Source organism: Tyto alba, unplaced genomic scaffold (genome assembly GCF_018691265.1).
Source record: "Tyto alba isolate M040663 unplaced genomic scaffold, T.alba_DEE_v4.0 Super-Scaffold_42, whole genome shotgun sequence".
Taxonomy (NCBI): Eukaryota; Metazoa; Chordata; class Aves; order Strigiformes; family Tytonidae; genus Tyto; species Tyto alba.
The window spans coordinates 8,271,055-8,297,997 of record NW_024881318.1 but is presented as its reverse complement, the minus strand read 5'-3'; the positions used below and the strand labels follow the sequence as shown (position 1 = coordinate 8,297,997).

Here is a 26,943-nt window from a genome sequence, read left to right as displayed (position 1 = left end):
ATTACATTTCTGCTATTGTTCTGGCAACTGCCGTTAATCCTTGCACCTTGTTTTCATATGGATAGTCCACACCTGGGAAAGCTTGCATCCTTTCCCTTCAGAGAAAGTCCTCACATAACCCATGCAAAATCAGAGGCAGGGGTGGAAGGACTGGAACAAAAGCAGTATTGGAGACAGGGGAACCATGTGGAGAGGAACCACCTTTCTTCTAATTCACCTTATTAATGAACCACATACCTTAGTTATTTTTATAGATAATCAGTGGATTACAGGTATTCACATATGGTTATTTCACTTGCAATTATTCTTATTAATTGAGGATCTCATACTGTATTTGTTGTATACCCACGTCTATTTTATATGTGTCTATAACCAGGTATATCTTACAGATGAGAGTTTTAGCAGTGTGTTTAAAATTGTCATGCAGTAGAGAGACCAATTTGCCCAGTACTGGATATAGAGGCCAAATAATACCTTACAGAAGCACAGAACAGCTGGGGTTGGAAGGGCATCTGGAGATCATCCAGTCTACCATGGTGCACAGCGCAAGGTCACCTAGGGCAGGATGCTCAGGGGTGTGCCTGGTTGGGATGTGGACATCACCAGGTCAGCTCTGGTTCTTTACCAAGAGACGATGTTAATTTGTTTTTTTCTTGAAGGGGAAGTCCTTCTGTCTTGTTTCTGTCCCGATTGATGCAAGGTGGGTGAAAGGGAGAGGGTGTTTCCTATGGGATCTATAGTGTGGACAGAAAATAGCTGTCACTAATTTTTCCAGCTCTCTGTCAAAGCTGAGTTGTTCTTTCAGAGTATCGTGGCCTAAGACTGTGGTCCAAAGATGCGATAAATCTAGCTCCAGGGCTCTGAGTGGCAGATTAAATACACTACTGGTGCATGATACTGATCCAGTATAAACTCATTCTCCTGGTTTAAATTTGTTTCAAAAGATTTGCAGTGACTTAATTTTGTCCCACCAGACTTTGTATTGCATCATACTGTGTCACTTGTCTGCACCATGCTTGCTTTATGGCTCACCAGCTTTACCCATCCTCTGGGACTGCCTTTAAGGTGGCATGAAGAAAGGCTTAACCCTCATCTTGTGTGCTCTGGTACATTCAACAGAAGTGTGATCTAATGCCTGTTCCTGATCTGCATCAAAGTTGTGCTGCTGGTGAGCTGGTAGTGCATGGACTGTGACCACAATCACTCTTTAAATTCCTGTTTCTTTTTGCAAAACAATAATGAAGAAATAGGTTCAGGATTTTTATTTTTTTATTTTTTTTATTATTATTCCTAATATGGGTTAACTGAGTTCAGTGCAGCTTGCTGCATGCCAGGCTGTTGGGTTTTTATGTCCCATGATGGATTCTGAAGTTTCACTGACACTTCTCATAAAAGCAGGTTTCTGACCAAAATTTTCCCTTGGGTGTAATGTGGGTTGTCCATTGGCCTCTGCCCCAGAGGCAGCTTCATTTCAGCGGTGGCATATATAATTGAGGAAGCAACCCAGGAGTCTTTGGAGTGAAAGGTGATATCTCATCATTAAATATTGCTGTATAGTCTCCAGTGCTTTGTGGTGAATGGTTTTAAAAAGATGGAGTGTAAAAACCTTTCCAGGACTTCTGATATTTTGCAGACATTAGGGATTTAACTGTATGTCACATGAGAGAATGTGAGATCCAAAGGCAACATGATAGACGTGGCATTCGAGAAGATGTGGGCTCCACTTCACATTCACTATGGCACTCTGAGTCTCGTGGTCAGTTTTGCCTTGCTTGAACCTGTTCAATAGAATTTTTTTTCTTTTCCATCTTAAGGCATTTTGGACTCTGGATAAAACGAAAGCATGGCTGGGATTAGGGTATTATGGGATTTGGGCAGCATCTCAATATTGCTCCAGGCTCTCTGCTGGTGCTCCTTGTGCTTGAGCAAATCGGAGCAGCAGCACAAACTTCTGGGCAGGTGAACCTAACTTGCTTGAATTGTCTCATCAGCGTTTGCTTGTTACTGATGTGGTTGCTCCAGCTCATAGTACAAAAGCCGTGCCAAGTGTTATACCCACTTTCACTTCATAGAGAATCCCAAATGAGTGGATTTCTTCCCCCTGCTTTGGGCTCTCAAGTCTGTTTTTGTCCTCAGCAAATTTTCACTTTAATCACTTTACAGCCCTGATATCTGAGTACTTGCAAGCCTGAGTAGTTGCCTGAGGCAGGAGAAGGGAGCGTACTTAGAACCTTTAATGGAAGGCATCTAGTATGACCCAAAGGGAGGTCTTGTACTTCAGGTCTTTGCCTCCAGAAGTGTGTCTGAGGTGCCCAGAGGAGCTGGTAAGAAATATGTGAGCAGCTGTAGCAAGGCTGAGCACCCAGACATTTGATTATTTCTCAGTACTTATCAGAGGAAGTGTGAATCTCCCCCTAATTAAGAGCTAATGCCAACTTCTGTGAAATTTGTTGTCATTCACCTGTGAATTATCCTCCTCAAATGTAACTTGACTGCAGAAAGCCTGCTAGTGGTGACACTTTACTCTGGGAGCTTAATTTGAACGGTAAGGTACCTCTGCAATTGCTTATTGAACGGTCTTGATGCTGGTGAGCCTCAGAGGCCTGGAAGGGCAGTTTGGGCAAGCACTTAAAAGTCTAGATAGCCCCCATCTCTTGTGTTTAAAAGAGAGCTAGAAGTCTCCTGGAAAATCTGCTTCTCCCCCAGATTTCCAGATCTGCATATTGCCAGCTAAGGCAGAAGAGCTGCTGAAAGAAAAGTGTTCATTGCAGTCCCTTTGGCTCTTCTGTTCAAAGGCAGTCTGGAGAGGGGAGATGGGGAACTTTCCAAAAGAGGTTGCCCATTCAGAAGCCTGAAGTGAGATTTCCTAATTAGTCAAAGCAAAGGTAGCCTGCCCAAACAAGAAAGACGAGTATAATGTCCCTGCACCCAAGTCATTTAACTATTAACCCTGGAGGGGAATAAGGAGATACCTAAAACAATGACCCAGTTAATTCTGTGTGGTGTTTGAGTTCAGGGTTATTTGTTGCTACCTGCGGGTCTGGTGATATCATCATCTGCAGGCTTACAGCAGAATAAGGAGGCCATTATTTTTAAGTGGGATTTTAAGGTGGATTTGGCATGAACTCACCTGACACTGGTGTAATGCAATGACTTTGTTCATCTGTTGCTTGTTTCTACTGACCTGGAGGCACACAGCCAAGCAGGGATAAGTGTTTGGCCATTGTGACCCAGAGCTTGGGTCCAAGACCCACAACCAGACTTTGGAGCAGAAACCGGGCTTTTTATTCACTCTCTATAAATAAACATTATCCAGTGACTCCAAACTTGAAAGACCTTTCCCAGCTCAGATCCATGAGTTTTATTTCAGCACCCACTCAATCTGGTCTCCCAAGTGGGTTGGCTCATTATGCCTGTGGTCCCTTCCCTGCACCCTTGGTGGCTGGAGACCCATCCTGCTGCCCTGCCTGCTGAGCTAGATGCTGCCTGCCAGAAGTTTCCTCTTTTTTTTACCAGCATTGAGAGAGGTTAAAAGCCTGTGGGCGGAGGCCAGTACAGAGTGCCCATTGTACATGCGTGCATACCAGAGCAGTAACTCTCTGGAATGCTGCACAGCCGAGCTTTTACCACCTTGTGTTTGTGTTGCAGCCCAGGAGTGTGTGTACATTGCGTCCCTCTCCAAGGAGATTAACAATGAGAAATGGCAGATAAATAGGACGGCTTTTTTTTTTTTTTTTTTTTTTTTTTTTTGATTGGACCGGTTGGAAGAGGAAGGTAGCCCTGGCTCCCATCACCTCCATAGGCACAAAGGAGAGGCGAGGTGCAGGGTTGGTCAATTAGGTGGAGCAGGTCCTTGCAACTGGGTGGCTTTAATGTACTAATTATGTTAGCAATTAGTGACTACCACATGGTAAACAATTGAGTTCAAAACTATGTAAGGGCATTAGTTAACCCACCCTGTGATGGGTTTGAATGAGGTAAGCATGATTCTTGTTTCACAAGTGGTGAAACAGAGAGGCTTGCTGACCACAGGGTGAGTCAAGACAGGCGTGCAGGGGACCTTGGTCCTGTTAGTTCTTCAAGATCATCTTAAATAAGATGAGTGGCAGCAACTCTGGGAAATTAGTCTCCCCCGCCTATTGCCAGAAGATGTGCAATTTAAGCATAAGTGTTTTTATGGTGTACTTCTATTTACTATGAGCTACAGAAATCACCTCTAAGGCCAGATGGCAGTTTAGGCTCCATGACATTTTTTTTCTTTTTTTTCCCCTGCTTGGGCTGTCAGCTTGTGCTATTTATGGGAACTTTATTTGAATTTGTGTCTGCTGGGATCTGGGTGGAGGTCACTCAATGATTTTATGGAGCTCTAGGATGCTTAGGACTTTCCATTAGTAGCCATATGTGCTAAGGTCAGGTAAGTGACCCATGGCCATACTCCAGTGGAAATGTGGATATATAACTAGTAAAACATTCTTCTTATTACTTCTTTTTGAATTTTAAGCTTGTGCAAGGTATTTTTAAAAAGCAGAAAGAAGCCAGTGGTACAAGGACACGTGACATCTCTTGGAGAGCTGTGCTTTAAAGTAATCTACACTGATAATGCTGTTATGATTTTGTGATAGGTAGCAAGATCATTTTTTGTTTCATCTTTACGGTTTATTGCTACTAAGAATGACCGGGGAAATTCCTGACTGTGTTCAGATCTTGCTTGCAGTTTTTCAAGGGGTGGGGTTTGGCAGTGTAGCAGAGCTCATCTAGCAGAGAACTACTGCTTAAAGAGTAGGTCTGCACCCCCAGCACCCACTGCTGGCAGTGCCTTCTTGTTTCCTTTTCTGTACGCCAGAACTGATACTTCTCTGACCCACCAGGGAGCTGTTTCTGCTAAAGTAGCAGAAAATAGCTTTGTTTCTCTCTGATATACTTTTCTGCTCATTTTGTAGCTTAAACTGGCTTGCCGTGATGGGTGGAAGGTGGCTATATGGGGAGTTTTAAGGAGAGCATATGAAAGTGCCTCAACACCTTTAAAAACAACCTACATATATTGTTTTTAAACCATGTTTGGTATTTGGCTTCGCCTTCCTAGGTCGTTGGGTGATACACCTTTTGCCTCAGCTGGACAGTCACATGTTCTCCCATTAACTTTGGCCACGATTTTGTAAGGCACTCAATATGAGTTATTCCATCTCAGAGGGTTCAGTCTGTGATATTTTAAAGAAAACCCACATTTGAAAGGATGAGAGCATGAAGGGATGAAGTCTTTGCTTCAGTCAGCCCTAGCCTTTATTTCAGAGCAGCGGTACTCAAAGGCCTGAGGAACTCTGGAAAACATTGAGTTTAGCTTTCCTCCATCACCCTCAATACTCAGATCCCTGATATGCTCTGCAAGAGACCCAGGTAGATGCTCCTGCACTTCCAGCGTCCTAGGGAGCACCTTGGGCTGCAGAGAGTGTGTGCCTGGCCCAGTATGTAATGAATAATTCATCCTAAGCAGGATCCCCCACAGAATAGCTGGCAGACAAGGGCACCTCTCTCTTACCTGGGAAGTGGGGAAATACAGCATCTGAAACTCTTCTGCATGATTCACAGGGCAACACCGTGTTTTCTGTGCTCTGATCGCTGGGTTATTGTTTAACCGGAGGCAAGCGTCTGCCTCTGTTTTTTTTCCCCTCTAAAAAACCATGTGACAGAAAGCACTTTGCAGTAAGGAGGGTGTTCCTGGGTGTGGAGAGCTGGTTGCCCTCCTCATTTATTTCCCAAGTCTGGAGTTGAAGGCGTTTACATTTATATGCCGTTTTTGAATTTTTTATATCCATTTTCATCAGTTTAGCAATACACATGGCTATCATTCCTTGCTTTGCGATTAACAGATCTGTCCCCCAGAAATGCCGGCCAGCCTTGGTTCCCACTTTGCTTCAAGGAAGGCCGTTGAGATGCTGCAGGGGAAGCCCAGGCATGCCCTGTTTCAGTCACCACCACACTTGCATTCAATACATGTGCTAACTTCCTTTTTTTTTCTTCTCTTTTCTTTTGACAGTGGCAGATTTGGTCTCTTCTGAGCTCCTTGCAGCCTCTGGGCAATTGGGACGTTGAATTTGGTGAACAGTTACCATTCATTCCTGGGGATCGTACCTGCCCTTGCTCTCCTCATCCCCTCCCGCGCTCCCCTTCCCTCTGATAAAACTCCAGGGCGTTGCAGTACTGCTATGGAGCCCAGGGAGACTTTGGGCAGTTCCCGGCAAAGGGGGGGCGAGGCAGACTTTCTGCCAGCCACTGTCACCTCCACGAAGCCTCCGCCTGCCTCCGGCTGTGCGGGGGAGACGATGTTGCCTGCGGCGGGCTCGGGGAAAGGCATCCCGGTGAGCGGCGAGAGGCTGGAGCCCGAGGAAGAGGATGAGCTGGGTTCTGGGAGAGACGTGGATTCCACTTCCAATGCAGACAGTGAGAAGTGGGTGGCGGGAGACGGCTTGGAGGAGCAGGAATTTTCCATCAAGGAGGCTAACTTCACGGAGGGGAGTTTAAAACTAAAGATCCAGACTACCAAGAGAGCTAAGAAGCCCCCAAAGAACTTGGAGAACTATATTTGCCCTCCTGAGATCAAAATCACCATCAAGCAGTCTGGGGAACAGAAGCTTTCCAGAGCTGGGAAAAATAGCAAAACAGCTAAAGAGGAGGACAGAACACACTCCAAAAAGAAGGTAAGTCCTATTCTTTCCTCTATTTCCCCTTTCTCCTGAAAGCAGAGGGAAGGGATAGGATTAAACCTGCTCAGTTTATGTCTGAGACATAGCCTTTACAAGGTTTTCAAAGCCCTGCTTGGCTGTGGAAGAGGTAAAACAGGGCGGGTATCATCCTGCACTGCGATGTAGGCTGCAAGGATGATCTTAAACCATCCTTTGGATGAGCCAGTTTGGAAGGGATCAAAAGTTCAGCCAGGCCTCTTCTATTTTTGTGTGTAATTGAGATTTAAGATTGATCATTACATGGGTGATAAATGAATGAGACTACTTCTAAACTGCTTTGTGTCTGAGCGCTAATGCTTGAGCCTCTCAGCAGTTAAAGCTTTTGACTACATTTTTAAAATATAGGTACGTGCACAGTGAACAATTGAATCCATTCCTGTATACCGGGCGAAGGGCTCCATTATTCTTGATTACAGCATTGTGCTAGCAACACTATAGTTATGCTTCAGAAAATACTTCCATTATAAGTCTCATTTTCTTCCAGATGCATATCATTTTCTCGAAATATCATTCTGGAGAGAAATTTTTGGTATTTTAAGTTTGGAGGAAAATTGATCTTTTTATTTTTATTTTCTCATGTAGTCAAGGAGAGGAAGAAGGAGGGGAAAAGAAAGAAAATCCTTTCTTTGTATTAAGCTGTGTCCAGGAGCACCCTTTTGTTTTACCATTTTCTTGGTTTTTCAGTAAAGTCTCCTACACTTAGTCTTCAAAACAAATTTAATTCAAATGTTTTAAGCAGCACTGGTGGAGGGAGGGACACCTGGTGACTACTTATGTTATTTTGGGTGTAGTGGTGTTTTCTGTTCTGGGTATTAGACAAATGAGCTTTGGTTGGGTTGAGGCTTTATCACAATACATATACCTCACCTCTGTCTCCTCAGTAGCATATGGGCATCATGATGAGTTCAGACAAGAACCCAGCTTTGATGAAAGTCTCAGGAGTATTTCCAAAACCTGTATAAATTCATCTGGGGTGTAGGCATCCACCGATTAGAGCTTGGGGCATGACTTGGCTTTCCTGATCATTCAGCTTGGATCCCTCACTGTGCAGAAGGTCCCGCTTCTCTCATACCTTATACACTTGATGGATGCTCAGATGGCTACTTGAAACCTTGAGGAAGCTAATTGCCAACGGCTCTCCGTAGGGGCAGTCTCCTCATCAGACTGACTTAGTCCAAAGTTCTGATCACTTCTAAATCATTTTTTGAAGCATCAACATTTCCCATTGACTCAAGGCAGAGCTGAGGGAGATTAGCATTGCTCACTCTGAGAGTACTTCTCTTAGAAGCTGAACTCGAAAAAAAAAAAAAAAAACAAGGGGTATTTTTTTCTTAGAAACCTGCTGTACATTTCATACTCCATGTGCATGAAAAAAATAGCTCTTTTTAACACAGCAGAGGTTTGGCCCTATAATACACTGGGAAGAGATTTTCCCACCTATTGAGAAGGATGGAATGCCGCCTTAGCACCAAGCAGTGTCTTATTTCCACTTCCCTTTCCCCCTTGAATACTTGCAGAGGCCTCAGGGGAACTGGTGGTTGTGTGAGACCATGCTTGATGGGAACAAAGGTGTTACAAGATATCCCTCCATGTCCATGCAGGGAAAAATCCTTACAAACCATTGCCTACTGTGCATGGACTGTGGAGAATATGACTGCTTAGAAACTGGGGCTTTTATTTCTATTTATCACCCAGTCATGTTCCTTCATGTGGCCATCCAAAAATGTCATATAAATAAAGCTAACTGTAAGGAAACTATGTGCAAAAAAACCAGCCCCAACAAGAACAAAAACAATCACCTTGTAGTGTGGTTACACACAGGGTTAGACTTTAATTGCAGAAAGATAAGGAGTTTGAAAGAAGCGGATCGTGGCCCAAATGTTGCTGCATCCAGCTTGCGCTTGTGCTGCGAGGTCCGAGCTGGATGGTGCTGTGTTCATACCCCGGGCGCAGGCTGGAAGCGCTCCGGGGCAGCACTGGGCTAATCTGGCCATTAAAACAAAAACAAAACAAAACAAAAACCCAACCCAGCAGGTGGATGCTCTGAGCAGATGGGGAGAGGGCTGGCGCATCCATTAGCATAACACCCAGTGGCTGCCGCACAGCAGCTGTGGGGCGGGGGCAGAGAGGTCCCCAGCAGGGACCTAGAAGACCCCAGTGCTGTGATCTCAAGGGTCCTGATGCCTAGAGACCCACAGCCCACATCACCGGGTTGGTAAATAACCGCCATCCCTGCAGCCAAAGGGATTTTGCACATCGCTGCCTCTTAGCTCATGGGATGCAGGATGAGGCCTTGGCTGTGAACGTCGCGTATCAAGGGGTAGCGAAAGACACTACCGGAGGCGGTGGTTGGAAATCAGTGGGAGAAGGGTCCCAGTGCTGGCAGCATGATTGCTTTCAGGGCCGATGAATGTTTTTCATGGCAGTTACAGAGATTTTTAGGGGAAGATAGGAGGAAACAGCAAATTGAAACTTGAATGGAGCTGAAGCTGTCTGGTCCACCTGTGGGTTTCCCTGGGAGAGAAGAGCGTGCAGGTACCTTCTGTGTGTGCTTGCAGAACTCCTGAGAGCTGTGGTAGTGGTTAAAAAAACAAAAAAGTGATTGTCACATTTAGGTGATTGTAGTGGTTTTGATATTTCAGAGTTAGGTTGTTTGATTGCCTGTTGCTTTAATCAGTACAAACTCCAGAAAGGCAGATACCAGCAGCAGCAGGGAACAATACGTTTAAACCAGTGGGGCAGATTTTCAGCTGGCGTCACTCCACTGTCCTCTGTGGATTTTTGCCAGGAGAGTTTGGCAAAATATATACATTTCCCTTGTGCATGGAAGCAGCATCATTATCTGAGTTTACCACCTCACAGATGAAGGGCATGTATACAGGCTCCATAGACCTGTATATGAGGATGGAGCGCTGAGCATAACCTGAGCTGCAAGTGCCATGCTTGTGTGTCTGGTGGGTGGGAGCAGTTGTCATGTACCTCATGGAGTAGCACCTGAATTTATCTCTTCCCCCTGAGGGGGAGCAAACTCTATCAGGACTTGAAAAACCACTTAAGTTTGTTGCATAATAATTTCAGCCACATCTCCAGTAGTCCCCAGTGCGGTGAAATACCACTTCAGCATTCTTGCAGGAGTTTCAATACACATAGCACAGAGGGCAAGTAATGAAAACATGGAAGCAATTTAAGTAACAGCATGTGGGTACACAAAGGACTGGTAATGCCAGCAATGTAAAAAGGGGCTGTGAACTGGGGATATAGCATTTATTCAGTGACCACTTAGGGAGGAAGAAGACATGCCTGTTCCTAAGCTCTCCACTGCTCTGCTAATTAGGCAACAGGGGCTAGTGCCTGATTTCTAAAGCTGTGGTCCAGGGAGTGGGGGTGATTAGAAGGGGGCTCTACGGAGAGCCACACTGTTCATGTGCCGAGGCCTGGATTTTTTGCCTTTGATTCCAGCTGCTACACTATATTAAAAGATGTAAACATACATTAAATACTTTCCTCATGTTGCTTTTCCACGTGAGCAATCGCCCCGGGGATGTTATGCGATCATGAATGGGAGGGGAGGGAATCCAGGAGAGAGGATCTTGCTGGGTGGGGTTGAAGATGCCCGGGAGCAGGGAGGGAGGCAGGGGGTGAGAGAGCATCAGCGTTGGGAACCTCTGCTCTGCTGGCTTGAATGCTTGGCTGCAACCCAACAATTTTGGGGGTTTCTTTTAAGTCATGACCATGTCAAGTTTCACATCAACTTCCTCTTCTTGAAAATCAGAGTGAAGGTAGTTTCCTAACCCCTTTCCCATGGCTGCTTGGAAGGTGAACTGGAGCTTGGTCTGTCCATGTGGCTGCTGTGTGGCAGCTGGAAAGTGCACAAATGTTCTGTAAGCGTTTGCTCTTATTTCAACCCTTTGGCGCCTGGGGATGGAGTGGGCTGAATCCTTGCCACTTCCAAACCCGCAAATGGCTCCATTTCATTTAGTCTGATTGGAGAGCGAGGGAAGAAAAAAAACAGGAGCCCCAAGGATGTCCTGCTGGCATGTTGGCAAGCCCTGCAGTTGCTGCTCTCCCACATGCAGCAGGGTAGCTCAAGTCCAGCATCCTCAGCATCACTAAAGGTGCCTTTTCCTTCAGATAAGGTAACATGCTGTCAGCCTGGAAGGGCACTGAAAGTGTGGCACCAAATGCAATGAAGCAATCCATCAGCATTCCCTGCCTGTCATGTAGCATTTAACAAGCCCCAGATGAGCAGTATTTCCCTGGTTTTGTTTTATTTTTTTTTTTCCCCCCCTCTCTGCATTTGCTCCTCTGTCTGTTTTCTTGTGTCTGCAAACACTTCATTTTCTAACTCCTTCTTTCTTTAAGCATAGCCTGACAAACTTTCTTTGGAGCTTCCATCATAAGCATCATGTCCTGCTTCAGGAAATGTAAACTCACTTTTTTGTAATTATTGCACTGGGGTTTTTTGAAAGCTTGTGATGGGTGAATGCATTTTATTGCTGAGAGATAAGTGGCAGCAAGTCAATCGGAAGTAAAGCTTCCTTGTGTGCAGTCAGAGGAAACTCTATCCTTGGATTTTCTTGCAACACTTTTTTTTTTTTTTTTTCCTTTAAGTTCTATAGGTATTTGCTGTTTCCCTGCAGGAAGTGGTTCTAGCACTTTTTCCCTTGAAATTCCATTCATCGTCTTTCTTTCCTCTGCCCCACACATGCAACTTTCTCCTGTGGTTTGCCTTTGCTTAAGGACTCTCATTCACACACTTTCCCCTTTGCACCCCTCCTTCTTCCAGAAGATCATGAATGCTTCCCCTCCTTTTCTTCCCCCTTCTTTGCATCGCTGACTGCACATTGCACTTTCCCTCCGGGTTCTCATGTGCATCTGCAGCTCTTGTCAGATTACTCCTGTGCCGGACTCCTCTCCCTGGTGATTTGTGTGCATGATCATCCAATTGCTCATAGTGTATGCTTATTCCTCTTTGCTAAGGGCATCCCTGTGTGAGATGTCCCCTGAGTCAGCTCTTCCTGTAGCGATCCCAGACGTGGTTCGGGGAGTTGATGTAAGTGCTTGTTTCCTGTGCTGCATGTAGCTTAGCGAGGATGAGAAGGCACCTGCACATTTGTGATGGTACCTGCTAGAAGTGGCAGGCTTTGATTGACAGCTTTTTTTTTTTTTTTTTCTCAAAGGTTGGAGCCTCCATAACCCTTTCAGCCTGGACTTGTTTCAGTGCTGGTTTGGTCCTCACTCTTGCTTTGCAAAGTCTTGAGGCTGCTCTAAATGTTGCAGGTACCCAAAGCTCACACCAGCAGTGTAGACATCAGCCTCTGCTCAGGTTATGGAATAGTGCCAGCACAGTGGGGAAGTCTCCTCCTAGTTGTGTTTAAGGTAAAACTGGCTTTTAAGCAGCTGAGAGACCAATTCAGAGCTGCTCTAACAGGCACTAGGCTCCTGGCACTTTTACAGTCTTTCTACACAAACTCAACTCTTTGATATTCATCCCAGGTTTCTTTTTGGCTAGCTTTTCTTTCTACTGCATTGTTGATGGCACAAATGAAACAGCTGCAATTTAGTGCCCTCCCACCACAACTACTTAGAGCTCCTCCCAAAAAGACAGCAGGAATTAATCTCTTTGTAAAACTTCAGAGCTGAAGAAACCAGTTTTGGTGAGAACCACGCAGGCCCAGGTTCGTCTTGGTCCTTGAAGGCACCTCAGGTGCCCAGACTGGGAGCTGAGTCCTCTTGGCCCACCAAGTAATCACCTGGAGGAGGTTGATCCTTCCTGAGGGTGGTTCAGTCCTCCCTGTGAAGAATAAGGAGGGCTGGATCCCTGCTCTTTCCCTTCCTTTTCCTTATCCAAAGCCTACTGGACCAGTGTCTGCTTTTCATAGTGTCATAGATATTCTGTGTCAAGAATAAGGCAAAATTTCCTTTCCAGCTTGGTGCTCTGCCTGAGCCAGCTGATGCCCATGCCTCACTGTTTGCCTGCTCCCAATGAATTGTGTTTTTTGTTTTTTGTTTTTTTTTTTTTTTTCAATGTACTCAAGTATTTCTTAAAAAAAAGCAAACGTCTGGAAGTGAAGGGATTGATTGGGGAAATCCAAATAGGCTTTTACTGCTTGACAGAGACTGCCAAATGAGGAAGACTTGTTGTATTTGATCTGTTGCCATATGACCAGGGCTTGTGGAAGCCGTCCGTGTCAAGGACAGGTTTTGTTTTGTTGCAGTCACTCCCACAGCTGAGTTTCGATGGCCCTCTGTGACATTTCCTTGTTTGCTTGTGCTGTGCCTCTCTTTTCAAACCATGACAAACTGTCACCAGTGCTGGTTTTGGGGCTGGGGAGACACTGCAGGGAAACAACTGCATAAGCAGCTGGGATCAGTGCAGGGAAGCTGGGGGGCCAGATGGAAGTCCCACAGTCTCCACTACTGAACCATGGGAGGGGACGAATGCTGCTCCTGGCAGCCTCGTAAAGTCTTGGCCAAGTCAGTGCACACTGGTTTTGTTTCAAAAGCACTGTGGCCTCCAGGCTAACAGAGACGTGCTAGAGACGTGATACGTTGACATGTGCACCCAGAGCTGCAAACCTCTGTACTGGTCGTGTCGTCATTCGCAGAGGTTTTGGGATGCACAGGCTTATGTTGTTCTAGGACCAACTTTTGCATGCAGCACTCCCTCTCCTCTCTTTCCAGGGATGCCTGACCATAGCTACCTTCCGATTTACCTCTAGCTTTTTCATCATCAATCCAGTTTTCACACACATGCACACACAGCTAACCCCCTCAGATTGGGTCTAATTCTTCACACCCGTTATTTCCAGATGGGCTTCTCGCTGCCCACATTCCCCTGCACAGTCACTGGGACTGCATGATGGACTCATCTTGAGATCATCTGAATGGAAAGAGGGGCTTCACCTGGTGTCCTCAGCTTGTCTTTGTTTTCTTTTTCTAAGAGCACTGAAACTTGTGAAAGTTGGTTTCTGACCACTTTCCTCTTATGTGGCTTCTCTGGTGTCTAATGATGACTGCACTTGCTGGCCAAGCCCTCTTCGGGAGCCTCTCAGGCATCTATTTCTTCTGGTCAGCAAACAATCTGAACAAAACTTTTTTGAATATCATATCTCAAAGATTTATTTTCTTACATAAAATTTGATCAAAATTGGTCAAAATATTCCAAAAACATTGAGGAGAGGATCATGCAGGTAGGCAAGGAGTTGGTGTGTGCATTCACATGCACACAAACATAAACATAGTGTGATCATGTTAGCCTTGTTTCCTTAGGAAAGCAGTCTGAAAATATCCATAGTAAACATGCACTGTTTTTTTTGTTTGTTTGTTTGTTTGTTTTTTTTTAAACACTGAGACTTTTCCAATTCTTGAACCTTAAAATTATTCATGACCCTCAAAGACAAGTCCAGTTAGCTGTATTTTCATAAATGTGTTGTTTTCCATTTCTTGCCATGACCTCTAATGTGAATTAGACCAGTGGCTATTGGCTCCTTCATTTCAGGACATGAAGTGCTGTTTCTACATTGTGATTCTATATAGACTCTGAGCTTCAGGTGGTTGTTATCAGGAGAGGGATTCTCAAGCCTTAGTGCATGTACCAGTAGCAGGACACAGCTTCCAAGCAGGATGGTCAGCCTGGAAAACACTCTACTTCTCCACTTCTCCACTTCTCCAGGGTAGTATCAAGCAAAAAACCTTGTTAATATCTTTTTTTTTTTTTTTTTTTTTTTTTTTTTTTTTTGCTGGAGCTGTAGGCTAGCAGTGAAAAGGACAGAGGAAAGGCTAAGCTGTCTTGCTGCAGAAGTGAGGTTGTATATTTGAGATGTGGCTTGGGTTGTGGTCACTGTGAAAGACTGAATTGCTGAAGAAGAGGGCATGGTCATTCAAGATGAACAGTCAACTGCAGCTGGGTTTGCAGAGCTAAGTGTGTCTCTACCATGCTTGTTTTAAGATGGTGCCTCATGTTTCTGTTGTACGTCAATGTCTACTGTTGGCAGGCCCTCTACGAAGGCATCAGGAGAACCTGTCTTCCTGCAAGAAGTTCACAAGCTCTGTAGAAATAAAAGGAGGAGAAATTAAACCATCTTGTCTCTTAGTACAGCATGTGAAATAGAGTAATGAGATTAAGTGACTCACTCAAGGAACCTGTCACAGACCAGGGTGACACTCAGGCCTTTTTCACTGAGCTGTGGTTGCTTAACCATGACACAAATGACTCTCACAGGTGATGGCCTGATCTTCAAGCACTGGGTGAACAGCCCTTCTGGAAGCCAGTCTTCTTCTACTTGTCATTGTAACTGGTGAATTTATTTCAAAATTATTAACTCTCTGTATCTTAACTGCTAGCTTAAAATTTATCTCAAAGGAGAGTTAAAGCTTAATGCAGAAATGAGGGGGTGAAGTTTTGGGGCCAGCATGCAACCAGTCAGTCTAGATGCCCTTAATAGTCCCTTGTCTGTAAACCCTAAAATGTGGTAAGAGTCAAATGAGGAATATTTACTGGAGGACTCATTATCTTCTCATCAGTTTCTCATGGCTCTCTGTCTCACCTGGGTGGCAAGGTTTGTAGAGAGAGATGGTATCTTTTATTGACATCAGTGTTACAACAACTCTGCCACAATTAACCTGGGTGGTTCATTGAGGAATTTCAGCACTTCGAAGCGTTGTAGCTTCATGTGAGCCACTCTCCATCCTCACAGCTGAAAGATGAGAATCAGCCCTGAGGAGATTTGTGGATAATTTTGCCTTGCCCAATGCTCTTGGGAGGAATGCAGTGGCACAAGCAAATGAGCCAGAGGCCAGGCCACAGCCCCACTCTCTACTCTCCTTGCTGATGGCTCTGTCTGATGAGGAGAGGGCTGAGCAGTGGACACTCAGATGTGTCACCACCAACCATGCCTTTGTTTCACCATGGGGCAATGTCACTGGTTCCTCACAAGTGCTTCTGTGAAAACGCACTTCTGTAACACACTTAGCAAGCATTTCCCAGGAGGACAAGTAGGAAACAGTTTCCTCATACCCTCGAGGTAGAGCCTACACTATAATTTCTAGATGGAGTTTTTTTTCAGTAGTTTTCCCTGTGCCCCAATATGTGCTAAAGTATTGTGCTGACCCAGGTAGCTTCACCTACATTTTATCTGCTGTATTCCCAGATGGGTAATTTGATGAAAGTCCACCTTTAAGAATAAGAAAAACAGACCAGATGTCTTTCCACTGGAGATCAGCAGCAGTAACAGGGGCTTGATCAACCTTTGTTTCTGCCTCTCACCAGTCTTTTCAGTTGCAGGGACAGTCCCTACATCAGTATCCTGCCTAATCTGTATTAGTAGGGAATTTGAAGGCACGTTTTTTGTTTCATCTCCCTATGGGAACTGATGGTACTGGCTTGATGACATGTTTTACCTCTTATACCCCATGTACATGGGGTTAGATGGGGATAATTAATTTGGCTTGCCTGTTTTTTGATGTTCCATTCACCAGCACTCAGCTGAGTACTCTTTCCAAAGACAGCCTCTCACTTTCCATGGGATACTTTTCTTCAATAATTTATGTAATCGTTAGGACAAATTCCCACCAGTCTTTTCTCTCTCTCATCTTAATTCTACTGCATTACTTGTAATTGTATTCCTGATTTGAAGAAGAGGTGAGTGGGAAAGCCTGTTCCCTCTGTGACTACAACACAGTGCTCTCAAGAGAAACTGGGAAGAGTGTGACGGGCAGGGATTGATCTGTCCTTAGGTCACGGACTCTGGGCGTGGGCAGGAGCAGCTATTAGTCACTCGGGGACAGCAACTGCCAACATGCTTCATGGGAATTTGTGAAACACAGGGCAGCTCTGCGGGAGGGCAGCACATCCTTCGCGGCTTCCTGGGCTTTGGTTGGCAGACATGGCGCGTAACCAAGTCATGCAGCTTGGGTCCTTGTGATGTGGAGCCCTTGGGTCTGCTTGAAACACCCTTGGAAAGAGTGGGAACTTGGCTGTTGATGTCATCTAGAGGGAAGAGGAGGTTGTAAAGAAAAGGGAGAGCAGCTTCTGATAGCCAGATCCTTAATCTGAAGGATTTGAATGCAGTAGGACAGACAGTGACTTAGCCTTGGCTTTCTGCATCTTCAGGAGTTCATATTAGTGATGTATACATAAGACTTTGGTGAAGTAGGAAATTTGCTAATTACTGTCTAAATAAGCCATTTACCATTAAATTGTGAATTTGGCTGCTGAACTTTACTTCCACCTGCTAAGGTGTTGGCATAGGGAATTGGTATAAGGTGCTGAAAGGGTGGGATGGTAATGTAGAAAACCCCTGTCTTTTTTCAGTCTATCTGGCCTGACTTAAGCCAATAAAACCTAGCATGAGCTTGTGGGGTACAGCAGCTGCTTGCTGGAGATACAAGTCGACTCAGTCTACCATGGCCACATGGTTTAATAGGCCTATGTGAAATACCTGGGTCAGAGGCCAGCCACCATACCCATCTTTGTCACATCTCGGTGATGTGTATCCTGGCAGGTTTTTCGTTTTTGTTCCCTCCCCGACATGGAAAGAACCATCTGCCGGATTGGCTTTCAGAAGAATTTCGAAAAATACCAATTTCCCTTTGTTGGGAGAGGAGGGGGGGGGGGATGACACAGGACAGAAGGGGGAGGGAGAGCCTGACCTAAAACCAAGCCAGTATTTGCAGGGGTTTTAGAATAGCTTGTATTGTGTTTCCTACTCCCCAAGGAAGGGTTGTCCTCTTTCTTCTTTTCTCTTTGATTCGATTCCCTGCCACTCTGCAAGCAAGTCAGAAGCTGCAGCTGCTGCTGTCAGCTGGGAAGGGAGTCCCCTTGTTTAAAAACCATGTGTTAATCCCTGGTTGGAAAAAGTCAAAATGCTTTATGCTCTTCTTATAGTCCCCATTGCTGGCCTGTATCTTCATTGCCTACCCGCAGTCTTGCCACTTGTGTGAAAACACAGTTAGATGTTGATCTGAAACTGACTCGACAAGGAGCACAGGTAAGATAAAGGTCCATAAATAAATAAACAAAACCAAAGACTGGACAAAGTGACAAAATCTGTTTTCTCGAGAATGAGGAAGGAGTCAGAAAGGACCTCGAGTGTTTTGTGAGGTCTGGGGGACAATTATGGGGGGCTTTGGGAGTAAGGGAAACCATTCTTGTTGTGGCTGCTGGACACAGATGGTTAGAAATGTTTGCTCACAGGGCCTGTGCTTTGTTCCTGAGGAAAAGCCAGCAGCCCAGTGGGAGCAGAATTTAAACACTGAGGCAAGGAGAAAAGGGGATTTGGTCTCTGCCAGATGGAGATGGCCACGCAGGCAGTGCTGGAGAGGATCTGATGTATAAATCGGACGCCTGAGGGAGTCAGTAAATTTATCATTAGGTGTGATGCCACAACGTTGAAGGGTGAATGCAAAAGGCGGCCTGAGGTTGAAAGGGGACAGAAGGAAATAGTTTTGATTTTGACCATGACTTTTTCACAAAAAATACCTTCCTGTCTTTCCTACTGGAACAAGAAAATAAATCACCACAGAGATAGGGAGGAAGGAGTTAGATGATGGATGGTAAGGACAGAAAGTTGAAAGCACTGCCCTGTAACTATCATGTCTGAATACTACTAAAGAGTGTAGGTTTTCAGCACTTTCCTAAGGCCCTCCCCAGTTTGCAAGCAGAAAATTGAGGCAGACGAAGAAGGGGCTGCTGGAGAAGGCATCCCACCTTCTGCTGCTCCAGCTGCAGCAAGGATCCCTGCGCCCACCCCCATGCCGCGGTACATCCGTCGGGCTCCCACCACCACCCAGCTCTCCCCAGCCGCAGGCTGCAAGGAACGACTGGTTTTTCCTGCAGGTCTTCCCTGCCACCCTTCCCCAGATGTGACAGTGGGGGCAGACCCGGCCATGCCCACCCACCATGGCATCTCATGGCGCGGGGTGGGCTGGCAGGCGGCCCAGAGCTCTCTCCTGTGGGCTCCTTCTCGGCGGATTGCCTGCAATCTCTGCTCCCCATTTTGGGTGGTGGAAAGGAGCCGGCAGCCGCTGTCTGTCCCCCACCCTGCCCCAGTCCCTTCCCCGCAGTGGCCCCTTGTTAATAAAGAGGCATAATCGGGAGCCCTCCCTCTGTCCTGTCTGGTGTGAGGCCATTTGTGTGCTGGGGGAGGAGGGGCAGATCCAGCACTGGGGGGGGTTGGCAGCAGAGGAGAGAGGGAGGAAAAACGCTTTTGTTTGTTCAAGTAATTTAGGCCTCAGATGTTTCTTTTTTTTTTTAAAAAAAAAAGAAAAAAAGAAAAAGCTTGATCAGCGCTGGTAAAGGTGTGCTTCTGGCATATAAAAATATCTCAGCAGCAGAGGGAACAAAGCACAACAAAGAAGTGTGGATTTAAGCATTTCAGTTTTGTTTCTTAGGTTTGTCAGGAGAGATGGGAATCATTTAAAAAAAAAAAAACACTAAAAAACCCCAACAACAACAACAACAAAAACAAAAACAAACAAACAAAAAAACTAAAACAAAACCAAACATACAAACAAAAAAAAAAAAACAACAAAATCCACTTCTGCCCTTCACCAAGATCTCTGCATCCCAGTACTTTATTTAGTTTTGAAAGACTAAAAGTGGAGTGTTGTCTGAAGGCTGCATCAATTCCTGGGTGTTACTGCAGGGTGTTTGCTTTGTGTTTGCCCTGCTTAGGCTGAAATGAAGCATGGGAGAGTTACTGGATTTTGCAGCTAATGAATTTTATTTCTGCTTTATATGTGCTAGCACATTGCCTTTGGAGTCGAGACTTTCTACTTTATGTGCACTAACACATTACCTTTGGTGTCAAGATTGCAGCTCTTCTATGCCTGCTCATTCCCCATCATTCCCTTTAGACATCTTTTTTACAATGAAAATGGAAAACCAAAGGAAAAAAGTGTCAAACATTCTTCTGTTCCTTTAGGTTCAGTAAAACTCACCTTTAAACCTTGTTCAAGGGCTTAAACTAAGTTGAAAGAGTCTGATCTGTGATGGGTGGAATTTGAAATCCTTATGTTTCAACTGTGTGAAAGTTGTAGAGAAATGCACATGGGATAGGTAGAATTCAGTTTTTTGGTTTTTTTGTTTGTATTTTTTTTTTGTTGATTTTTTTTTTTTTTTTAAGTAGAGAATAGGGTAATGGTGTGAAAGAGTAAATTAGTTATGGCAAATCTTATTAGTGTCCATTGTAAGCAGAGAAGCAGAGACATATGGGAGCACTTGCAAAATTATTCCTTGTTTATTCAGCTTCGTAACCGAAGCAAATTTTTTTGCATAGTGTCATTTATTTGGCAACTGAAGGGGTGTGGAAGGTGTGTGTATGTGTAGCAAAAAAGGGGGAAGGGGGAACACAGTATTGGTATTCCATTAAAACTGATGCTTGGTGCTTTGTTTGTCAGGTTTTGGCAAGGCTTTTTGCTTTGAAAGCCATTCAGAGAGGATTGGAGCAGATGGCAGGGAGATCCTGTTTGTGTTATTTTTGGACATTCCCATTGAAAGTCTCAGATTGTTGTCCTTTTTTCCCCCTTCCCCCACTTGTGTATGTTTTTCTTTCTTCCTTCCTTTCCCCTTTCCTTCTTGAGAACTTTTTTTTTTTTTAAGCGTATATTATTAATAATACAACATCACCTAAAAGCTAGGTGTGTTTCTGATGAACCAGGCTGTGGGTATGTTATTTTTGTATGCCTAGATTTGGAAAAAGATTCAGGGGGGACTGTCTCCTCCTGAAGCGATATGAGCAGTGCTAGGAAGGCAAGTTGGGTAGGTATGGGAAGCCAGAGTGCCATTTTGATGGGTTCAGCTCAATAGCAGCACATTTCTGCAGGAGATCAGCAGCTGTATTAAGCCCAGGCAGCAAGTTTAGATTGAGAGTCTCTGATAAAACAACTTTAGTGACTTGCATGACATCCGCTCATGACCTCCATTCTTTTTAAGCCCTTGTGGTGGAGAGGGACAGCTGCAGATAGACTGGAAAACTGAACTATGCCCTGGCTCTTCATGGTGGTCTTCCCATGTCACTGGTGAGATTCATTGGTCTTAGGCAGCCCTGGAAGGCTTTTGTTCTGCCATCATCCGTGCCCAGATTGTGCTGGGAAGAGAGGACTTCATTGCCTTACATTCCTGCTATGAGCAGTTTTCCCAAGCATTAATTTAGCTTCACATAACACCGCTGGAAATGTCTGCAGTGCTTTTCATGTGGAAGCCTTCACCAAAGCCCTTCACAACCTTTGTGCAGGCAATCCAGCAAAGCTGAGCCTGGTCCAATCAGTTAAAGCACTTGGCTAGCCCAGGTCTATCAGCAAGGATGTGCACACGCAAAGAAGATGGGAGGTCTTGGCTGCAGTCAGTATCCAAAAGTTCAGGTGATTCACCCGAAGCTCATCCAGATGATTAAATCTCTTAAGCTAAGCTGGAAATCTCGAGGAAACAAGCTTTCTCATGCACGGTCTGTCAGTGGTTATTTCCAGCTAGAAGAAGATATTTAAATCCTCAAATCTTTATATCAGCTGATAGTAGAGGTGCTTTTGCACAGGAAAACAGTCTACAAGAACATTAAGCTTTGGCCCAGAAAAGTAAGCAAATGAACTTTGCAGGCTTTAGTTTTATTACTCTAACCCTTTAAGACAGTTTGGTGCAGGTTTTGTTTGAATTTGAGGTGATGATTCATGTTGGTTTTTAGATTGCTTGAACCTGTATACCCACATCCTCAACTTTTTTTTTTTTTTTTTTTTTTTTTTTAACGGTGCACTGAGAGAACCCACTTCAGAAAGTATCATTTTGTTCTTAATTGAATGAAAGCTCAGAAGTCTTTCACTTGCACTGTAACGCCTGAGTTTCAATGCTGTAGCTGAAAGAGAGGTCTGATCAGATGGTAGCGGGTGACCTGGGATGTGTGAAGTGGTGTCTCTTGAAGTGCGTTTTGCTGGCAGGAATAAGCTACAGAGGGTAAGAAAAAACCCCAAACCTCAGTGTCCTCTTGCTGTTACCTCTTGCTAGACGATGAACATCCTCTTGGCAGGATTTTTGCTCTGCAAGCACTGACTTTTACACCTGCTTTATTAAAGTTTGGCAGCTCATTCTTGTTACCTACTGGACGAGCCTTCTGCTCAGAGGGCCTTCCCCTGCTCCTGGGGCGGCACGGCTGCTCTGCCCAGTGAGGGTTTCCTTTCCAGAGCTTCCAGTGATAAGGGCTTTCCTGGTCTGACACGTTGAGAAAGAAGCCAAGCAACAGTCTCAGCCTAGACAAAAGGCAAACTCGACCTACTATTTATGTAGTTACTTAAACATGATTTAACCTAAATAATGCACAGTGTGACTTGGCCAAGGGAGAGGGGGGAAGGGGAGGAGAGGGGCTTGTTTCTAATGAGCCAGGAGGCAGCACAATTAATTACATATGAAGGACAGATAACAGACAGCAAACTGTCTACAGTAGGGCGAAACAAAATACCGATGTGAACAATTAAAGCGTCCATGTGACGGAAGGGTCAGCGATTTCTCATACAGCGGGCGGCTGGGCATGGCCCCAGGAGAGCCGCCGTGGATGCTTGGCTGAGCGGCCGGCCCGGGGGGGAGGCCGGGCGGGCACGGGCTTTCGCGGTCCCCCACCATCAAAGCCGAGCAGGCGCTTCTGAGGCTGACAGGCTGTGCTCTGGGCATTACTTTCACCACATGTGCTTTTGACAGCAGAACCGTTAGCTACTAACCTTGGCGGCATGCGAGGTGGGGAGGAGGGTGGCTAGGGTGGGAGAAGAAGAGCAGAGTCCATGGACAATGAGGTACCTGCCTCAGGATGCCGATGGCTGTGCGGAGGAGAGCCACGATGACGGAGACCTTCATTCCCCCTTCTTTTTTTTTTTTTTTTTTTGTTTCCTAAATGTGTTAATTTTTTCCTCATCATCTTCCAGATGTGGAAGTGCAAATCCCAGCCACCGGTGTAACAAATTCTTGGAGGAGTGTGGTCAGAGTTTTGTACTCTCTGCTCCTCCCCCAAAATTGCAATATTGGAATCTGGCATAAGTTATCCCCCTCACCTCTTTCATCCTCCCTGGCAGCCCAGCCCTCAGTCAGCCCTTGGCTGTAAAGATTTGAAGGTAAAGGCCGATGGATTAGCCTAGGGAAGGGCCAAAGGTTAAATGAGCAGGGCTAGCAGCATGCAAAGGGCTATGATTGAAATATTTGCTGAATGCTGACAGGCAGCAGAATAGAGGCAGACAAGTGGCAAATTCCTGTTTTCTCCTCTAATTGAGAAAATATTTTGAGTGGTATTCAGGCAGGCTGCAAATCGAGACTCTGGGAAAGTCAGCCAGCCAGGGAGGGGAAGGAGGGGAGGACTTTGGTGGAAACAGCATTCCCACTAAACCTGTTTCCAAAAACTTTGCGCTTACGCTCATGGAAATCCCTGGAGCCTGGTGCTTACGTTTTGCTCAGTCCGTTTTCCCATGTAACTATGACATCAAAATACTCCCTCTCTGAACTCAGAATAACTCCCAAGAAGGATTTGATCCACTCCTGATGTTTTTGCAGCCACAGAAGTCTTGCTCTGCAAGTTTAGTTCCTTGCATGGAGGTGCTATCATGAAAAATCTGTGTGTTGTGAGGATCCAGCTATCATCTGCTGGTCAGGAGGTGAATGAGTTGTTTCAGTACACAATGCAGATGAGATCTGATGGTGTGTCAAGAAAACATGACACCTTCTCAACCCTCGAGTACCTCCACTTGTAGCTTTGGTAATACTCAGCTGCATTTCAAGTCTGACTGATGCACATGCCAGGGCTGTGCTCTTACAGTCATTATGAAAGTGAAGGGAGAGAACCTGTGTTTATCTGGTGCATCACAAGTTGGCTGCATTGGATCCTGCCTTGACCTGGTCCTCCAGCAGCCTTGGCTTGCTCTTGGACATGGTAGTGAGGCACCAGTGGCACTTGGGAGAAGGAGATTCTAACTTGATGTGACCAAAAGCAGTTCATTGGCCTTTCACACCCTGACATCTTCCTCTAAAGAGTGATTCAATACTGCACATCCACTCTGTCCTAAGCCTTCTGCCTTCCCCTTCCCCAGATGCTCCTGCTAAATCTGATAATGTACAGAGAAGGTTTCAATTAATGTAATTCCCTTCTTATTTAGAAATCTGTGATTAGTTAAGGAGCTGGGTAGAAGAGGAAGAAAGATGTAAAAAGAAACACTTCCTTGAGCCAAAAAGCAGCATGAGGGTCAGTGGAGTTTACATTCACTTCTATATGCTCATGTCATAAAACTCAGAGACCAGCTTATAAAATGTTTTCTGGAGAATGCCATAGCTGCAGCGGAGGAAGGTTTTGGCAGTGGTATATCCTATTTGTGGCCAGCAAGCTGTGTTTTGTTTGGGCCCTCAAAGTCTTATGTGCTCCTTAAAGATACCCAAGAGGCAGCTGGGAGCTTTTTTTATAGTCAATATGGTCTTGGTTAAAGCTTCAACATTCATCACCAGGTCCAAAACGTTGTTGTTGAGAAAAGGGAAAGAGAGCTTGCCTTGCTTTGTGGATCATCTTCAGTTGAGGCATGCTGAGGTCTGACAGGGTTCCCTTCTGCTGGGCTTGCTTTACAGCCAGCCCTGGAAGGCGGGTGACAGGGTTGAGGCAATACTCCTGCTCCCGGAGCAAGGCAAGGGACAACTCTTTTCCAGCTGCACAGCCGTGAAGCAGCTGGTGTGTTGGTTGCTTGGCACTGCAGATTTGTGCCTTGATTCAGGAGTGCTTTATTAGGAGCCCTGTGGTGGCAGTAGGCAGCACAGTCACCCCCTAACAGTGGGGAAACTGAGGCATTATTGTGCCTCCCTCTGCATAGCATTCTCTACCAGCATGAGCTGAAAGTGAAGCCTCTGGCTCATTCAGTCACCAAACCATTCTCCTGCTTTTAAATCACGGGTCTGTCTTGACCTTCCCGTACCCCCCTCAGTCTCTGCCTGGGCTGCACAAGCGAGAACAAAGTGGCACTTGTTTGCCTCGTCCAAAGAGCTCACTCAAGCAGGTGATTGTCTTGCCTCCTTTTTCAGTCCCAAAACAAAGTGTTGAAAGTGTTGTCCTGAGATGTAAAACATCCCATATATTCCCCCAGGACTGGATTTTTGCTTTCTGAGTGCAAGTGACACTGAAAGGAAAAGAGGTCAAAATTGCAGGATGCGGGGAATAACTCCCAGGTGCTGAAATTAGGAGAAAGATGTGAGCACTCGTCCTCTGCGCTCCTCACAGGGTGGGGAGCAAGGGAGCATTAACAGCTCTAGCTGCAGTGGCTAAAGAGCTGATCCTTCGTTTGCAATCCTGACAGAAAAAAAATGAGCAAGGGGATGAGAAGTCAGTCAAAATCAGTTCAAAACTTCTCATTGTTTATTTGGCTTGCGAATGTTGAGAGGCTAGCGGATCTGAGACCAACATGAAACTGTGTCCTGCAGCAAAGATCGTGGTTCTCAGCCATGAACTCTTGTTCACTTCCAAAAGGGAAGTTTCTCCCTTCTGTGTTCATCAAGGGAGGTTTGGTTTTATTTAATCATGAAAATTTTCAGCACACGTGTCGCATCACATTTGCGTGAAGGTTTGGGGCCTAAACTCCAAAGGCATTTAGATCTCAAAACCCAGGGGCATTCACTATGCAAGCCAAGGAATTAGAAACATGTATTTTGTGCTTAAAATTAAAATATCAAGCCATTAAACTTCCTCCATTTTGATGTCCCTCTCTGCAAATAAGGGATATGACAGCACACAGCAGCCTCTGTGATAAAGGAGGTAGGTTCTAAGCTCTACAGAGCTTCTTGAACCCCAAAGTGATATCTAAGCATCATTTAATTTTATTTGGTCTGCTGTGGTTTCTAGTCAAAACAAGAGACATACAAAAAGATCTTGAATCAGCGATGCTTTTGGTTTCTATTTGAATTGAAGCCCCAAAAACGAAAGGGTGGGGGGAGGAAGACAGGAAATCTAAACTGAAACTAAAAAGGAGACTTGAAGAAGCCGAAGAGAAATGTAAACTCTGAGCTTTGCCAGGGTGTCTTCAGCTGTAACAATCTGAAGGTTGAGCTCACCCCAGAGTGGAAAATCGTACTTTTTCATGTAACAAAAAGAGAAGAGCTTTCCTCAGGGGACTGATGAATCTGGTCACCTCAGAAGTTTTAGTTTCTAAAATAATACCCATATTATCGACCCTTTTTTAGCAAAGCTTTTTTTTTATGGGGAGAACCAGACCACTTTGGCTACCAGTTTTCAAGGGAAACTGAGGCTCACAGCTGTAACCTGAGTGTCCGCAGGTGATTCATACATGACATTGATCAAAAAAACATAAATTCCACAATTTTCAGTCTAAGGCTTTGTCCTCCAGGCCATAATGTTTCTCCAGGGTCATCTGCTCAGTTGCTCAGGGTTTTATGTTGAGAAGAACCAGCTTCTGACCAGAAGTTTAGAAATTTGCCCCTTTCACAAAACAAATTTATTTATTTTTTTTTTCCTCCCACGTGTGGTTTCTGGTTCTCAGAGGCTCATTTCTCTGGAATAGGTTAAAAGAGCCTCCTGCCAGCCCCATGATACAGAGTTTCAGTGAAGAAGTGACCAAAACCAAGTCTGGGTAAATGTCTTGCTTGGGTGTTTGTAATCTGACTCAGCAGCCCAGACCTTGATTTTTATCTTCTCAGATGAGTGGGTGGGAGGGATGGCTGATAACAGTTCAAAGCAACACAGTTCCTAGCATCTGGGGCTGAAAGAAGGGATGGTATTTTACAGCAAGGGCTATCAAGATCGTGATATTATTAATTCAGTTGCTTGCCCTACTGCTGTATCATTTTGTGACTGGGATAGCAGCTCAGTTTATTCCTCTTTCCTACATGACACTTTGCTTGTTTGGAATATTTTAGGAGTTACAGATAGGCTTCATCTTACCCCCATTGACTTTACATGTTACACCTCAGGCAAATACTATTAGCGAACTTAGGTGAAAGTGAACATCAAATGTTAAAAAGAAGTGAAATAACATGGGTGAATGTTGAAGAATAGGAGTTTGGTATAGTTTGATAAGTTTGGTTGGAAAGTTCCCCCTCAGACTTTGAATGAAAAGAAAGTTGTCCTTTCTTTCCCCAAAGATATAATTCTTTTTTTCAAATAATAAAAATGTGCAGAAATTGGAGAGTTTTTTAGGCCTTAGTCATCCACAGAAAATTCTACATTGTCTTCAGGGAATTTAA

General features: G+C 45.0%; 1 protein-coding gene across 3 annotated transcripts in view; it reads left to right on the top strand.

Moving 5' to 3' along the window:
• Positions 1 to 26,943, top strand: part of SETBP1 (SET binding protein 1) — a 258,208-nt gene that overhangs the window by 10,849 nt on the left and 220,416 nt on the right. For all 3 annotated transcript variants that reach the window (XM_042804726.1, XM_042804725.1, XM_042804724.1), the window contains exon 2: positions 6,035 to 6,695. In XM_042804726.1, the coding sequence (XP_042660660.1) occupies positions 6,204 to 6,695 (492 nt within the window). In that variant the 5' untranslated portion in view covers positions 6,035 to 6,203. The remainder of the gene's footprint in view (positions 1 to 6,034; positions 6,696 to 26,943) is intronic.